At 46.1% G+C, this 17,673-nt stretch overlaps 1 protein-coding gene across 1 annotated transcript in view; it reads left to right on the plus strand.

Annotated features, from left to right (window-relative positions):
- ACOXL (acyl-CoA oxidase like) overlaps positions 1–17,673 on the plus strand; it is a 281,193-nt gene that overhangs the window by 163,379 nt on the left and 100,141 nt on the right. The window contains exon 16 of the mRNA XM_032469554.1: positions 11,828–11,917. Coding sequence (XP_032325445.1) covers positions 11,828–11,917 — 90 coding nt within the window. The remainder of the gene's footprint in view (positions 1–11,827; positions 11,918–17,673) is intronic.

Below are 17,673 nucleotides of genomic sequence, written 5' to 3' on the forward strand. Positions count from 1 at the left end.
CCTCCTCACTGATAAAGAAAAGAGAGATTACTCAAATGACCCAAGGACAATCTATTTTATTGGCAACATTCCTTTGAAGATCTCAGCCCAAACTTCTTAAGGGCGTAAGGAAGGCAATTATAAATTTTATGCGGAATGGATAGCATCCAGACATACGAGAGAATAATGGATAGATCTGGCGTCGATCCTGGGCCAACTTGCCAAACTTTGAATCTACTGTATTCTCATTTTAATCTCCCTTGAGATGGTTCTTAACTCTCCAGAAGGATTCACTCCATCACATCAAGGAAGTAAGAAGGGGGGGAAAAATGAAGCTTCAAGCTGCCTTCTGAATTTGTGATCATCTCAGTTAAGACTAATTTGGATGCAAATGAGAGAGACCCATTACAAACTTGCTCAAGTAAGAAAGGAGAATATATCTTAGGAGAGAGAGAGATGTGTTCTGGAATCCAGGTCTCATGAGGACCAGAGTAGAGGCCGCTCTACTCTCCTTGGGGCCATAGTCTTGGCCTTTGCCTCTCGTGTCTGCCCGTTCTCCTTGCTCCTCTGCATACGTAGTTGCCCTTCGGCTGTGGAGTTTATAGCATCTCCATTCCAGCTGTGCTCTGAGATGGTGTCTCATAGATCCAGTGCTGAATCCCTGGCTCAGTTGGAGTTGGGAGTCCTTCCCAACTCAGACATTTTTGCTCAGGGAACGGGGTCACATATCATGAACATGCCTCCCGATGCCCCACTTACATGGGGTGGTGAGACCGTTCTCAGAGAATAGTAGCCGAACGGGTATCTGTTAGATAGCGTATATGATGGCTTTTGGAACATTCTCTAATCCCATCAGGCTGGTGTGTAGAAGTGGAGTTGAATTTTGTGTATTGATCGTATATCCAGCAACCTTGTTAAACTGTCATAACAGTTCTAATAATCATAATCTGTTCGTAGTTCTTTTGCATTTCGTACGAAGATAATCATATTCCCTGTGAAAAATGATAGCTTGTTTCTTCATTTACAATCATTTACATGTGTTTCTTTGTCACACCATTGACTCAGCAAGGTCTTCCAGCGCAGTGGTTAAAGGAGTGGTTGAAATGGGCACCTATATTTTATTCTTGACTTTAAAGGGCACGTGCTTACTTTTTCACCATGAATAGGATGTTATTTGGTGTGGGAATTCTGCTGATAATTCTTTATCACGTTAAGTCAGGTCTGTGAAGAGGCTGTTGTGGGTTTTTGTGTGTGTTCATTTTTTTTTTTTTTGGTTTGGTTTTAAAATTTTGAATGAATTTAACTTTTATCGAATTATTTATGTTCCTTTATTTTACTGAGATAATCACACCTTTTCCTTCTTTAATCTTCTTATGGGGTGAATTTACATGAACAGATTTTCTAATGTTTACTAAATCTCAGGTTCAGGAATGCATACAGTTAGTCATGATGTGGGTGTGGGTGTGTGTGTGCTTGATTCACGGCTGATTCTGCCTGCGTCACTCACTGAGGATGTTTCCCTCTGTGATCAGGAGTGAGGTTGTGCTGTTATTCCTTCCTAGTTCTGCCCTTGTCTAAGTTGAATATCAAAGTTACAACACACTTGTTTGATGACTTGGCGAGGGAGTGTGTCTTCTTTTTCTGTTCTCTCAAAGACTTTGTATAAAATTGAATGATCTGTTCCTTGAATAGTTCATAGAAATATCTGTAAATCCATGTAGGTCTCCTAGTTCCTGCCTGAAACATTTACAATGATTGATTCACTTTCTTTAGTGATTAGAACTATTCAGGTTACCTATTTCTTCTTGAGTCTGTTCTAGTAATTTATATTTGTCTGCTAATTTGTCCATTTCTTCTTTGTTTTAAAATTTACAGGCATGAGGTTCTTAATACCTTCTTATCTTTTTTTAATCCCTGCTATATCTGTGTTTATGCCCCTTCTGCCATTCCTCATATTGTTTATTTCCCCCATCACTTTATCTCTTGATCTCTTTTTTTTTTCTTCCAAATAATAAACTTTTGGTTTTGCTGATCCTCTCCAGATTGTATCTGGGATTTCCATTTCCTTGATTTTTATCTTCATTATTTATTTCCTTCTACTTTATTTGGGTTTTTTTGCTCTTATGCTCTTTTTCTGTTACCTTAACCTGGATGTTATTTCATTAATTGTTGCCATTTTCCCATTTCTATTATAAACATTTAAATTTATAGCCTTTCTTTTTAAATACTGCTTTGGCCGATCAACCATGATTTGATATATAAGATTTTCTGTTTATCAGTTCTAAGTATATTTGAATGTTCATCATGACTTATCTGACCCGTAAATTAGCTGAGTATGCTTTTTAAATTTTCCTAATGTCTAATATTTAAATATAATAATGTCTAATATTTAAATATAATAATAGCCAAACTTTGTTGAATTCACCAGCCTTCACATTTTACATTATTAACTTATATAATCCTCACCATAACCTTACAAAGCAGGATTATTATGACCCTGATATTATGTATGTGAACACTGAGGTCCAGAGAGTTTAAGAAATTAACGCAAGATCACACAGATCCTGAGCTGGCAGAACCAAGGTTCCAACCCAGACAGTCTGGCTGTGAAGTATAACCACTATACAGACCACCTTCTCTTTATTGATTGCTATTGTTGTTGTTGTTAATAATAATAATAATAATTATTATTATTATTATTATATTAGGTTTTTTCCACTTAATTCCACAGTAGTCAGAGAAAATGGCCAGTGTGGTACAGCTTTTTTGGGAAGTTTATCATGATCTACTTTGTGACCTAGAACATGACAGTTTCCATGTGCAAGTAAGGTGCATTCTGTAATGAGGTGCAGAGTTTTAAATGTGACCAATAGATCAAGCTTATTAGTGACATTATTCAGATATTCCCTGTTCTTACTGAGGTTTTGGTCTGTCTGGTCTATACCTATGGAGTGGGCTAAAATCTTCCACTATTGATGGTAGATTTGCTGGTATCTCCTTGTATTTCTACCAGTTTCAGTCTCACTATTTCGAAGTCGTGTTACTAGATGTTTACAGATTTAGAATTGTCCTCTGTTTCTAGTGACTTGAATCTTTGGTCCTCCTGTAGTGACTCTCCTTAGCTCTGGTAACACCTTAAAGTGTGTTTTATCAATATAAATACAAAAAGCTCCCATTTGGTTGGTATTTATTTGTTGTATCCTTTTACTTTCAGCTTTTCTGTGTTACTGTGTTGCCTTTATGTTTCTTATAAACAACATTTGTCTGGTTTTTAGATTCAGTTTACTCTGACAACCTCACTTTTATCTGTTTAGTCTAGATATTTACTGTCATTGCTGATGTATTTGAATTCACTTCTTCCATCTTACTCTTTGCTTTCTATTTGTTGGGTCTTATATCTGCTGGTTTGGGCTTCTTACTTTCTTTCAGATTTATTGGGTTTTTTTCCCCCAACAATACAAGAGGTTAGATTGCTTTCACTGGCTGCCACCTTCTGTAATACCATTGTCCATTACTTCAGCACCACGGTTTTTAATCTCACGCAGTAGCCAACATATTTGTTATTATATGGAATCAGGGTTTCTCTGGAACTGCTGCCTTTTACCAGTTTCTTTGCTCACAGTTCCTTCTTGCGTATCTTCAGTCATTTTCCTTATTCATGGAGTGCTTTCTCAGCGTAGGGTGGGTCTGTGGCAGTAAACCTAATTTTTATTTGCCTGAATATGTCTTTTTTTTCATTCTCAGTCTTGAAAGGTTAAGGGCTGTTAAGGATGGAATTCATGGCTGACAGTTACTTTCTCTCGGCATTTGGACTTTTTACTATTATTCTGGATTCTAGATTCCCTGCCGCCCATTTTGGAGTCATGCTCTCTCGTGTTCATCCTCCGAGTGCTTCTTTTTATCAGCTGGCTGTGCAGCAAAATGATTTTTAAAACAATATTTCATCAAGCATATTTTCAGTGGTTTCTCCTGGACACTTTGTTGTTAAAGTCTACTTTGTCCGCCCTATCGCTGGAGCTGGGTGTCCCAAGAAAATCTGGCTTCCCCTCTGCCAAGCTGCCTAACCTGTTCTGGGCCATCACCATTGATTCCCTGGGACTCAGTCCAAGGCTCCTTCTGGCTCCTCACCTGCCTGAGCTCCCAGCAGCCTTGGTCGTGGGCCTGCCCTCCCTCCTGGACACACCCTTGTCCCAGCTGTCAGGACACCATCCTCTCCAGCTTTCTTCCTGCTTCTTTGTCCTCTTAGTCTCCTCCGCCGACTTTCCTCTCCCTGACCTTGGAATGTTGGCATTTTCCATCATGCGAGCCTGGTTCCTCTCTTCTCTGTGTGGTTACACTCTTGATCATTCTGTCCCTTCCTTTGATTTTGAATACTCACATAGTGAGGACTCTAGTTTATATCTCCATCCCAGAGATCTTTGTGCACCTCCAGAGTCTTGTGTCTCACCTTCCTTTTGACCAGTCCACTTGGATGTCTCAATGATTCTCACATCTGACGTTTATAGACATGAACGTTTGATCTTTCCCAACAAACATACCTCCGCTGGGATGCTCCAGCTCCGGGAGCACCTACTGTTCATGTGACTCTGGCTTTCTCTTTCTCACGCACACACCCAGCCCTCTCCAAACCTTCTCCCTCTAACCGTGTGCCATCCAGATCTCCCACCGCCATGCCACCAACTAATCCAGCCCCTTCTCTCTCGCCTGCTGTGGGCTGTGCTCTCTCAGGAGCTAGAGCCATCTTTTAAAATGACAAGTCATCTGACTCCAAAGACTAAAATTATTTTATGACTTTACATTACACCTGAACTAACACAAAATGATGGGTCTTGAGGTCCCGAGTCTCTTGACTCCTGTGTCCCCCCTTATCATTGGGCCTCTCTCCCCACCACGTCACCCCCAGTCCAGCCTTCTTTCCAGTCCCAAATATTCTGTGCATCTGCGTGGCCACAGGATGTTTGCACATGCTGTTCTCACACCTGGAGCAAACTGCCTCCATTCCTGGTTTGACTGATTCCTCTTCTTTACGATTCCAAGTGAAGCAAGCCCTGAAAACGTTCTCAGGCGTCTGGGTTAGAAGAGGTCTTCCTTGTGCATTCTTTTCTCAAGGAACCCAGATCATTTGCTTTCTGGCACTTACCGCAGATTTTTTTTTAATTACCCATTTTATTTGTTGACCCGACCAGTGCCTGTCTCCTGAGGACAGGACCATGTTTAAGGTTTGCAGTGTGTAGCATAGTGCCTGCAACACAAGACCCTCAGCGTGCATTTGGTGACGGGCCCCACGAATGAATTCCATCCCACCCACTCCCCCCTGTCATAAGCCCTGAGAGTGCAGGGTCACTTCAGGGCGTCCAGGGCCGGGTGGGGCGCCTCGTCATCACCTCCATCAGAACATCCATCATCTGCTGGGCTGTCAGAAGACCCCACCTAGATCGCCTCTGTCACAGGAAAGGGTGCAGTGAATCTCACACACACTAGCTGCCCACACATCCAGGTCCCCTGCTCCAGGGCAGCAGAGACACCTCAGGATAAAATTAACGCAGTTCCAAGACCCAGTCCCTTCCGGTTGGTCTCTATTTTCCATCAACCTTCCTTTAACCAATAAGATTGATCAAGTTCACAAAATTTACCCTCAATTTGTTTAAAAGGAAGTGGGGGGAAAGCCTGTTTCTAATTTGTTCTGATACATTTATTAAATGTAGTCATACAGTAAAAAAAAAATCAGAGATGTTAAAAACAGCAGGAACGTATTAAACTTGCAGCGTACAAAGTTTGAATCATAAAATATGTTTCATGGGGCTCTCACTGAAATGGGACACAACCTTAATGACATTCACAATTAGTTGCTAAGAGGCTCGATGTAACCCAGAAGGCAGAGATAGAGTGGCGCGTCCACCCTGTGTGCTGTTTCCTCCCAGAGCCCGGCCTGTGGGTCCCCCGGGGGTTCTGCTGGCGTGGGGAGTGTGGAGTTTAGAGTTCCCTCTGTCTATTCCACATTTCTTCTTCTTTTTTTTATTAATAGAAAAGTAAGCTAATGGAAAATATTATTCACTTTTTTTTTGGATGGAAACTTTTTCTTCCCTCCCTCCCCTCTTTTTCCTTATCTCCCCAGCCCCCAACCTGAAATGTCTAAGCAATGCCCCCACGTAGGAGTCCAAGGTGGAAAAGAAGAAAAATTGTGGAAACTGCCATTTTATTCTGTAATGATAACCTAAGGTGCTCTTGAGTGTCTTGAGATGATGGCTTAGGGAAGGATTTCCTGAGGTTCCGAAGGATTTATTTGCATTGGAGAAGCCGTTCACATTGATTTATCTCTGGTTGAGAACCATCAAGATTCGGGATAATACCACACATGCGCGCGCTCACGCACACACTCTCTGTGATGTTTTGATAGGCCTCCCCAAGGTAACTGTTGGTTTTCACTTCAGATACACTGAAGGCCAAGGTTTCAGGCCTGCCGTGGAGCGACTCCCAGCAGAGACAGGCAGGGTGAGAACCAAGTCCACTCCCGGCAGAGGCTGCAAGGGCGCCCGCGTCGGGAGCGCTCTGCGTGGACACGGGAGCTGAGACCCGAGCCCCGTGTGTGACGTGCGGTCCTCTGCTGAGTGGGCCTCTTTGGGTCCCTGGTGAAAGCTGAGATAATTATGAGGCTTAGAAAAAATGAAACAGAACCCCACGAGGGAGTGCGGGGACCCTGCGGCTCGAAGGTGGAGGGAAAACGCCCTGGGCGGGGGTAGGAGTAGAGAGCAGGAAACACGGCCCCGGTTGTTTCCCTGGAACACTTTAGACTCTTCTAGAAAGTTTCATGGAAGGGGCGGGCCCCTTGGCAGCCTGGGCAGAAGCGAGTCTCACAGGTCCTGGCTCGAGAGGGATGTGCTCTGGGAGGAGACCGTGTGATGCTGATGCCGTCACAAGCCCCGGGATGCTGGTCCCTGGCCTGCCCCGGGGGCTGACGGGCCTTTTCCCTCCATGGCAAGAACAGACTGAGTCCAAATTCCTCATCCAGGAATCGGCCTTCCCGGGCCCTCGCAGCACAGCCTGTTCTTGGAAGGAGGCTCCAGGACGGTGCGGGTTTGGGGACTGAGGGTGGCGGCTTTGGCTCCAGGGAGATGACGGAGGGGTAAGTGAGGATGGCGGGGCCCTTGCCACGGAACCGCAGCCTGGCCTTTTCTGCTCTGCACCTGAGGCCACAGGCCCGGTGTGCACCATAAGTCCATGCAGGGGCTGCTGTTGCCAGAACTCTGCTCTCCTCCAGCTCTGTGGGCCCCCTCCGGTGTCCCAGTCTGCAGGGAAGTGCCCCCTCTCCTTCTGGGCCCATGTGGCCACTGCAGGAAGCCCACTCTCTGCTGTCATCTTGGGCACTTGCCCAGTGTCCCTCAAAGTGCAGAGTCTTTGTCTCCTGTCTCCTCCTCCCCCACCCCCACCTCCCCGAGATGAGCTGATTGCTGATTGTCACTGGGCTGGAAAGGCTCCCTTCTGCCCCCTAACCCGGCCTCTCTGTCCTCCCCTGCACGTGTCCTGGTCTGTGAGGGCAGGCCGTCTGCTGCTGGGCTGATTCGAGGTTCAGTTTACACCCTGGGGGAGCATGAGTCACCTCTTGTGTGGTCCCCACCGGGGGAGTCAGGGATGCTGGGACACCTCCCGCTTGGCAGCAGCATCCAGGCCGGGAAGCTGGGGCGGGGTTTGTGTTAACTGTCCTGAGGCTCTTCTTCTCCCGGCTGCAGCTGTGTCACCTTTAATGGTGTCCCCTCAGCTTTCAGGAACACCGTCCACAAATGCAGGTCCACAGAGAGACACATCTACCCTGCCTCCAGGCCTCTAAGACCGTCGGCCTTTCCTACCCCCAGAGATCTGAGCCAGGATCACCTGTGGCCTTGGGTAGCAATTTCCTAAAGCCACTCCTGCTTCTGCTAAACTCCCAGCTTGGACACCGACATCCTGGCCTTTCTCTGCCGGCCAGGGGCTCCGTGTCATATTCTGTCCCCGCTGCATTTGGGCTTTGTGATCTCTGTCAGAGCGTGACCAGCCTTGCGCCTCTGTCCACACAGGCTCCTGGTCTGGGCAGCTCCTCCCAACAGCGAGTGTCTTCATCTTCTGGCTTGTCCCTTCACCTCCCTGTCCACCTCCATGTCCCTCTGTCCAACCGCCTGTGCACTTTATAGAAAAGAAGAGCAGAGCACACACAGGCGGTGGAGTTGGGTGGCTCTGGGTTCTGACCCCGTTTCGCCACTTACCCGCATGTTGTTTCATTCGACTGGTCACAGATACTTTATTGTGCCCCTGAGATGCACCGGGTCCTGTTTCCGGGTGGGGATGCAGTGGTGAGTGCAGTAAAGTCTGTGTCCTCATGGGGCACAGGCAATAAATACAATTTTGAAGATCCTATGTATATATAGTGATGATAGAATGAAAAGCTCCGAAGTAAAGTAGACGGCGGCATGGAGATGGAGAGTGATGGTGGTGGGTGGGCAGCTGTTTTAGACAGAGGATGGGAGACAGCCTCCCTGCGGTGGGAATGACCGACCAGAGACAGACAGGGAGAGAGATGCCTGGAGATCTGGGGGGCATCCCAAACAGAGGGGCCAGCATTGCACTACCCAGGGAAGTGGGCCAGGCTGGCGTGGAGTGGGAAAACCCCACGGACCCTCAGCTTCATCCTCCCTGAAACCAGGGTGCTGAGATGTTGCTGTGAAGCGTGGAAATGATATATCCCGTGTCACACAGAACCCAAAGTCAGTCCCAGTAATGGCTTTCACAAGACTGTCCCTCCAGTCCCAGCACATCCTGCGGTGAAGCCTTGAGAAGGTGCTGGGTTAGTGGCAGGTGTCTCTGGCCTCAGAGCCCAGGACTGTTCCCCAGCTCACCACCCATGGGTGCTGAGGGTAACTTTGAGGTTAACATGTTTCCTCCTTCCTCCGAATCCAGCACTCTTACCTTCCTCCATCTTCCTCCCCTGGTTCTAGCTTTCCTCACCCCTGACCCCATCCTCAGCCTCCTCTGACTGTACCACCCATGCTGTCATGTCCCCTCTCCCCCTAGAACACTCTGTAGCTCCCTTTGGCCAGATCTGTTCTGTTGGTTTCCAGGTGTCTCCCCACCTGCCTCCCTGTACCATCTACCTCCACCTTTGGATCCCCAGTTCCATCAAGCCTTTTCTTGGGGTCTTTCTTTCTCAGGCGTCCTTTTGTCTCCCACATCACGAGGTTGTGGATGACTTTTTAAATCTCTTTTCCTTGTTTTCTGGTTGGTTTGTTTGTTTCACAATGCTTATGTATTGCTTTTGGTAGTTAATTTTGAAAGTTCATTTTTATTTAGAAAATGCTACATGCACACACACTGTTTATAATCATTTGTCCCCAGAGAGTTAGAATTTAAGTTCCTGGGAAGATGGAAGCAAGTCCCCGGTCAGTAACCTCCCACTCGACGTGGCGTATCTTTCCCTAAACTCTCACACACGTTCACACAGAGCCCAGAGGCCAGGGCTTTGCGAACCAAGTTAGTTTCTAGAAGGGTCATCTCAGATATCCTGAGGATTTAGGCTTTTCTGAGGATGGGCCTCTCTGGTCTATTCTAAGGAGGTTAGATTGTAAATATGCCTGGGTAGTTTCAGGAGATTGGAGGCGGCGTGCTGGCCACGGCCGCTGCCTCGCACACACTTAGCCTGTGGGTTTTCTCTCTGCTACTTCATTCCAGTTACCCACAAGCTCTGTGAGGGCTGTGGGCCTGGTAGCGTGGTCGTGTCAGGACCCTGGAGAGTCTAGAACCATCTGGATATCAGTCATGTGGTTTTGTCCAGTATTCGAATGAAGAGAGGAGTTAAAGCTGAGTGTCATCATCTAGGAGAGAAGTAAATCCCATTGCACGTGGAGAACTAGCACAAAAACACGAAGCATCTTCGCGTCCCGGGACTCCAGTGCCCGCCCTCCAGGAGACGACGGGGTTCGGGTGCTGATTCCACTGCCTTTCCGGTGGCCTGTCTCCCCAATCACTTTAAAGCCCCGACGGCCTGGTTTCCAGGGCAGAGAGTGAACAGTTCAGGTGTCAGAGAACAACAAAGAAGCTGTTCCTCCCTCCCCTGCTAGAAGAGACCAGAGCGAAATGCTCAAGGGAAAAGGCTAGTTCCTCAAAGTTATTGTTTTGAGCCTTGGGCAGGTGTCTTTCCCATGCGTAATGGCTCCTCCCCAACTCCGGGGTGATTTATTCCATGTTCATCTTTTCCACACCAGAACTGGAGAGGTTGTCCAAGAACACTGCAGCCTAGCCCTGAAGCCTCACTTTCTTCATCTGTGCAATGGGGTAGCGCCTACCTCCCAGGGCTGTTGAGAGGAGGAAAGGGATTGAGTGAAATGGTGAATGGGGTTTGGGTAAAGCCTCAGCACAGTGTCTGCTTGATACATGGTAGATACTGACGATGAAGTGAGTCAGCCACCCCTGCAGGGGAGACCCTCTGGGGCCTGATCACACTCAGTGAGAAGCCCTTCTCATGTGGTTTCGGGGGATGGGGGCGCGGGATTCACCCTGTGGTTATGATGGAGGAGGGGAGGCTGAACTTCTCCAGGCTGGAAATGCTCCTGACTTACTCATCCATAAATACAGTTTACCTTTATGAAAGTAATGAAGGATTCCTGCGGGTTTGTAAAGACGCCTTTGCTTCTGTAGGGGATCGCACTGTGCAGAAGGTCTGCCCGGACTGGCGTGGTGCTGAGAGGGAGCAGGGGAGGCGGTGGGGGGCGTCAGAGGATGGTTCTTGGGGCAGGAAGTATGGATGCTCATAGGACTTCAGGCTCTGTGGTCAGCGGGAGCCCAGAGTGCCCGCTTCTGTGACTCCAGTGGCTGTTTTCAGAAATGAGGCAGGTCCCCCAAGGATGACGCATACTTAGAGATTGGAGAATATGGCTGTCCACGGGAGCATCTTCTGGGACCCTCCCTGGCCCTTGTGGCTTGAAGGTTCCAATGGGGCTAAATCTTGTCATTCTCAATCAGAGCCAAAGAGCTAAGTGCAAATGCTCCCAGGAGAGGCACCACCATAGCTGCTGCCTCTGATGTAACTTATGTGTCAGGACTGCTTGAGAAGCAGATTTTGAGAGTGGGAACGATCCTGGAGAGTTAGTGGGGAGGACAATGAGGGCAGAGGCCTGGAGAAGGGGACGGGCCTGCAGCCGAACACGGGCAACTCTGCTCCCTCCACGTTTTGCCTCGGGCTGATCCACTTTCTCTGGAGCAGCTGATTCCCCCAGGGTGTGTGCAGAAACACTTCGCCACTTTGAAAAGGAGCAGCAGGCTACTGCCATTTAAAGAAGGATGTCAGGAAGTGAGAAAAGGAAAAACTGGCTGGAAGCTGGGGTGTGAATTTACGACGCAGAGCATTTAATGACATCAAGAGGCAGAGGGGCATTTTAGGATTTTTAAGTTGTCTCCCAAGATTCATAGGTATATTTGCTAATTTAAAAGGGGTTGGGGTGGGGGAGGCATCATTCTCCTGCATATTGTGGGATGTAGTCACTAAGATCTTGACATTTATTAGAATTCACAAGATTGGGAAGAGAGAGAGAAAAAAATGAGCATAATCTGTTGAAATATTTTGGAAAAATGTGACATGACTATTTTCAAGTATTTTGACTACTGATGAAGGCACACCCAAAATAATCTTTATAGACCAAGAGCTGATGTGATGGATCAAAATTCTTGGAATGGTTATTCTGGATACAAGAAATACAGTTATTTTCTTTTTTTTTCAATTATCTGTAGGTTTTTTTTTTTAATTTTGAAGAAAATGTCCTTTGTAATGATGGGACTGCAAATCTAAAATCTGTTTCTTTTTCTTTTCTTTTTTTTTTTGCAATAGGGTTACATGATGGAAAACCGAATCTCAGGCTTGAAATGTGACACAGATGTGTTCGTAACTTTTGAAGGTGACAATGTTGTTATGCTGCAGGTAAGATTCAGGAAATGTTTATTCTTTTGAAACAGCATAATTTTCAAAATTAAGAGTCATCCAGAGATCTGAGGTGCTTCTTATGTTTTATCTTTGTCTGATGGCTTCATTTAATTGGCAGGTGTTTTTATGTCAGGCACTTGATTTTTTGCACTAGTTTAATGGGCAGATTAGTTAATTTATTTCAAATGTCAGCTGATATTTGATGTCGAACTGTATCTTTTTGGCTTAAGAAAACTACTTCTTGTATATCTTGAATCATGTCTCTTCTACCGGGAAGGCTGTTTCCCAAAGAGTAGTTAGGTAAGGTCCCAAAAGACAAACAGGCAAAAGACATGAAAAGCTAATTTACAAAAGGAAGGCAGTTGATCAGCCACACTAGTGATCAAAGAGATCCACGTGGGGGCATCTGCAATACCCATTTCTTTCCTCTACCAAGCTGGCCTGTGTTTAAGAGTCTATCGGTTTCCACTGTTGGTTAGAACCAGAGGGGCCTCTTCCAAGTTGCTATTGGCCATGTGTGAGTCTACTTCTGGGACTCTCTCTAAGGTTATAATCCAAAATACAGAAAGAACTTGGGACACAAATGTTCTCATTAGTGCATTATTTATTATAGCAATAAGGTTGGAATCTACATTTTCAACCATAGGAAAATGATTATGTAAATCAAGTTCTGGCCACTCGCTAGGGAACTGGAGAGCCTTTAAAACTGTACCTACGAAGATTTTATTACAGAAGTTTAAAACGGGTGATATGGCAAGTAAAAATGATGTAAAACTGTGTACAGAATGTGATCACAATGAGGGGCTTTTAGGGAAGGAGAATAGAGACTTTTGGTTTTGCTAAGATGAAATGACCCCGTTCCTCCCAGGGCCTTCCTCTTTTAAACACCCTGGGCAGGCACAATGAACCAGCGCAGGGAGACTCTCAAAGGGGAGGAAGAAGAAGCCAGGCTGCTTAAGGCCCTTAGGACTGGAGGAAGAATTGGCAGTAAGTTCTCTGGGTTTCCTTATTGCCCCCCATAAATCCTGCACAGAGTTATTTGTCCTGAATCTCTAGTAGGCACACACAAAATTTGCTCCAAGAAAAGCCTGCCCCCCCAGCCACAGGGTGGGGAAGGTGGTGGCCTCATAATAGAAAACGCTTTTGGCAATACTCACTGTACACTAGGCTCATACAACAGAAAAACCAGACCAACACATGCACGTGCACGCGCGCACACACACACACACGCGCACACACACGGCCTGGCAGAAACTGATCTCCCACCTAAACTTCAGTCCGAAGAAGCCGGCAGAGGCAGGTAGCAGGTGGAAGCAATGCTGTTCCCCAACCTGGTGGTGCTGGAGGGGCTGAGCAGGGGCGTCACCTTCCGTTCCTTACCTGGTGGGAGAAAGAAGAGACCAGATTTTCCCACTGGAGTGATGTCAGCAGGGCCCGTTGGTGAGATAAGCCTTCGCCTCGACCCGGCAGCAACAAGACCCAGCGAGCTGATGGAGCCAACTACCAGTGTGCCTCAAGCCTCAACTCCAGAGTCAGCAGCGTCCAGTGAAGCGTAGGACCCTGACCCCTACCTGACAGCAACTAGACTAAAGCAGGAGGTGTGAGTCAGGACTACTCACATCTCACGTTCCCCGCATCCTTGGTGTCCGGGGGCCCGCTGCAGCGCTGAAGCTGCACACCCACATGGCAACAAGAAACCAGGTCAGACAATGTGCAGCATGACCGTTGGGCACTTTGATCCCTTCTCTCCCTGCCCTCTCTCCCTCGTGCCAAAGGGGCCCAGTGGAAGCTGAGCCTCCAGCTTCCTCTGGCATCAGTGGTGGGAAGACATGGTACGAGCTGGGTAGTTAATACTCCACTTCAGGCTCCCCCAGTCTCAGCAGGAGCCAGTGGGGAGCTCAGTCTCTACCCTCCTCCAGCATCAGTAAGGTGGAAAGAGGTGGTGGGAATTGGGGTTAGTTCTGTACTCTGCTTCCTCCCCCCACCCCCTGGTAGAGCTGAAGTTTCGCCCCACCTGTCTGTGACAGGCTAATGTGGGTCAGTGCCCTGCTCGTTCCAGAGTGGTGTTGGCAGCACCCACTGGGAAGCTGAGCATACACTCCCACCCAGGCTTGCGCTGCACCTGACCGTGGAATACAATCTCATGATACAATGTTTGAATAGAAAATACAGTAGAAAAATCACTCGTTATACAAAGGAGCCGGAGGACCACAAGCTGAATGAGAAAATCAACAGATGATGACACCAAGAAGAATCAGATGTTGGAATCATCTGACAAAGATTTCAAAGTACGCATCATAATAATATTTCAAAGGTAATTGCAAACACTCTTGAAACAAACATAATAGAACATTTCAGCAAAGAAGGAAGAAATACAAAGGGACCAAAGGGAGATTATAGAATTGAAAGATACAACGATGGAATAACAGATGTGAGAATGACAGTAGTAGAGTAGAGATGATAGAGAACAGATTTTGTAACTATAGACTTTCCCCAGTCTGAGCAGAGCGGGAGAAACTGAAAAACCTCAGGGATCCGAGAACCATAACCAAAGAGCTAGCATTTATGTCCCTAGGGTCTCAGGAGAGGAAAGAGGATGAGGATGAGGATGAACGAGTCTTTAAGTAAACAATGTCTGAAAACCTCCAAAATTTGTCAAAAGACGCGAAACTGAAACATTCAAGATGCCGAGCAAATCCCAAATAGGAAAACCCAAAGAAATCCACCACAAGACACATCATAATTAAACTTCTGAAAACTAAAGGCAGAGAAAAAAAAAATCTTGAAAGCAGAGAGAAAGAAATGGTGCATTACTTTTAGGGGAACACCGATTCAGATGACAGCAGATTGCCAACCTGGAACCACAGAGGTCAAAAGGAACGGGCACAACATTTCAAGTCCTGTAAGAACAGAACAGTCGGCTGCATGTTTTATATCCAGTAAAAACAGATTTCCAGATTGAAGGGGAAAGAAAGGTTAAAGAAAACTAAGAGAACTCGTTGCTAGCAAATCTGCTCTTGAAGAACAGCTGAAGGAGGTTCTCTTCTTAAGAAAAGACCATGACAACAAAAGAAGGCTTAGAACTGCCAAAAGGAATGGACATTGGAATGTATTAAACGGGGGTAAATAAAAGGCATTACGCTTAGTGAAATACATCAGAGCGAGAAAGGCAAATACTGTGTGATGCCACTTATATGTGGAATCTAAGGAAGCAAGCTTGTGGAGCCAAGGAGTAGATTGGTGGTTGTCGGGGGTGGGAGGTGGGGGAAATGGGGAGATGCTGGTCAAGGGGACAAACTTCCAGGCGTCAGGTGAATAGGTTCTGGGGAATCTAATGTACCACACAGCACCTGTAGTTAACAATGCTGTATTATAAGCCTACAAGTTGGCAAGAGTGTAGATCTTACACGTCCTCACCATATTCACAGGGTGATTATGAGACTTGGTGTTTACAGCATTGTGTCAGTTATTGGTGGACAGCATAATGTTTCAGTCACACATATACATACATATATTCATTTTCATATTCTTTTTCATTATAGGTTACTACAAGATATTGAATATAGTTCCCTGTGCTGTGCAGTATAAACTTGTTGTTTATTTTATATACAGTAGTTAGCATTTGCAGGTCTTAAACTCCCAATTTATCCCTTCCCACCCTCTTACCCTGCTGGTAACCGTAAGTTTATTTTCTATGTCTGTGAGTCTGTTTCTGTTTTGTAAATAAGTTCATTTGTGTCTTTTTTTTTTTAGATTCTGCATATAAATGATATCATATGGTATTTTTCTTTCTCTTTCTGGCTTACTGCACTTAGTATGATGATCTCCAGGTCATTCCATGTAGCAGCAAATGGCATTATTTTCTTCCTTTTTTATGGCTGAGTAGTATTCCATTGTATGTATGTATGTATGTATGTATGTATGTATGTATGTATGTATGTATATGTGTGTGTGTGTGTGTGTGTATATATACACCTAATCTTCTTTATCCAGTTATCTGCCAAGGGACATTTTAAACTCAAGCATGTGGTTTAACATTTCTTGACCCTGAAGTTGTGATTCAGTGCTTCCATTGGAAACTCTAGCTTGTGGGTGCTATGGAAAAGTTGTTTAATTATTGTAAAAGGTTGTTTAGTTATGGGAGTGGTCACAATTTCTAACTATGAACTGAAGTGGAAGCAGAGGGAGAAACGGGGACCACTTGCTGTTTGTCATATAAGTGGGAAATGAAAGGCCCTCTGGACCACTGAGGGCAGGGATGCAGGGATGCTGGGCTGGAGGGAGGCCGAGCTTCATGCTCAGGAGGATGTGCGTCATCACAAAGAGGCAGAGCACCCATGCAATCAGAACCCATACAAGGCTTCGAGGCTCAGACGGAGGAAGGAAGCCAGGGGCGGTCCCAGGGGGACCACACCCAGGTCTAGTAATTCTCTAGGAAGACTCACAGGATGCAGCATCCAGTCACACTCACGGTTGGGATTTATTGTAGCAAAAGGATGAAGCACACAATCGGCAAAGGGAAAGGCATGTGGGCAAAGTCCAGAGGGAACCGGCATGACTTTCTAAGACTGCTCTCCCCGTGGAGTCACACAGGACGTGCTTAGTGGCTCCAGCAGTGAGTTGTGATAGTCCACGTGAAATGTCATTTACCAGAGAAGCTCATTAGAGACTCAGCAGTCAAGGTTTCTATTGGGGGCTGGTCGTGTATGCCCCCTCCTCCTAGTACACATCAAAATTCCAGACCTTCATAAGTCAGACAGAGAAAGACAAACATCATATGATATCACTTATATGTGGAACTGAAAAAAAAATGACACAGATGAACTTATTTACAAAACAGAAAGAGACTCACAGAACAGACATAGAAAACAAAATTATGGTTACCAATGGGGAAAGCGGGGCAGGGGTGGGGATAAATTGGGAGTTGGCGATTAGCAGATACAAACTACTATATACAGAATAGATAAACGACAAGGTCCTACTGTACAGCACAGGGAACTATATTCAATAACTTGTCATAACTATAATGAAAAAGAATATAAAAAGAATGCTTATATATGCGTGTGTATCACTGAATTACTATGCTGCACACCAGAAACGAACACATTATAAATCAACTATACTTCAATCTAAAAAAAGGGTACAATTCCAGACCTTCAGACAGAAAACAGGTGTTCAGCATAAACCATATCGTTTGCACGAACAGTTTAGGCACAGTGAGCCCCCTTTGTCAGTCACAGACGGGGGGGCAGTCTCGTCAAGTCCAGGTTCCCGGATGCCAGCCAAGGGCATCCCTGAAAGCACACCTTTCCGACCACAACAGAGCAGTTTCAGGCCTGGCGCATTAATTCTTTTCTGCAAAGATGCCCTCAGATAAGGCAGTTGCCCTCCTGATTTTATTGCTCAGAAGAGGGAAGATTAAAGGTGGTGGCGAGTGGGGAAGCATTCCCAGAACATCCAGAATTAGAGGGAAAAGCGACACTTAGACACTGCTGCATAAACAGGAGACTAAAACCAAGGGGACGGCTTCTGGCTCAGGATGATGGCAGGAACGCTGACATGGCTGCTCTTTCCTCTGCGATCCTGCTCAAATACCTGGAAGAAAGACTGGAAGAGAACAGACCTGCAGGGGCCACTGGCAGTGGGAGCGGGGCCGTCAGAAGACCAGGAGTTTGATACATTTCTGGAGCATGGGAGGCAGATGGGGTGGACCTGATGGATCAGCTCAGGTGAGCATGGTTGGAAGTGGGAGC

Source organism: Camelus ferus, chromosome 28 (assembly GCF_009834535.1).
Source record: "Camelus ferus isolate YT-003-E chromosome 28, BCGSAC_Cfer_1.0, whole genome shotgun sequence".
Classification (NCBI taxonomy): domain Eukaryota; kingdom Metazoa; phylum Chordata; class Mammalia; order Artiodactyla; family Camelidae; genus Camelus; species Camelus ferus.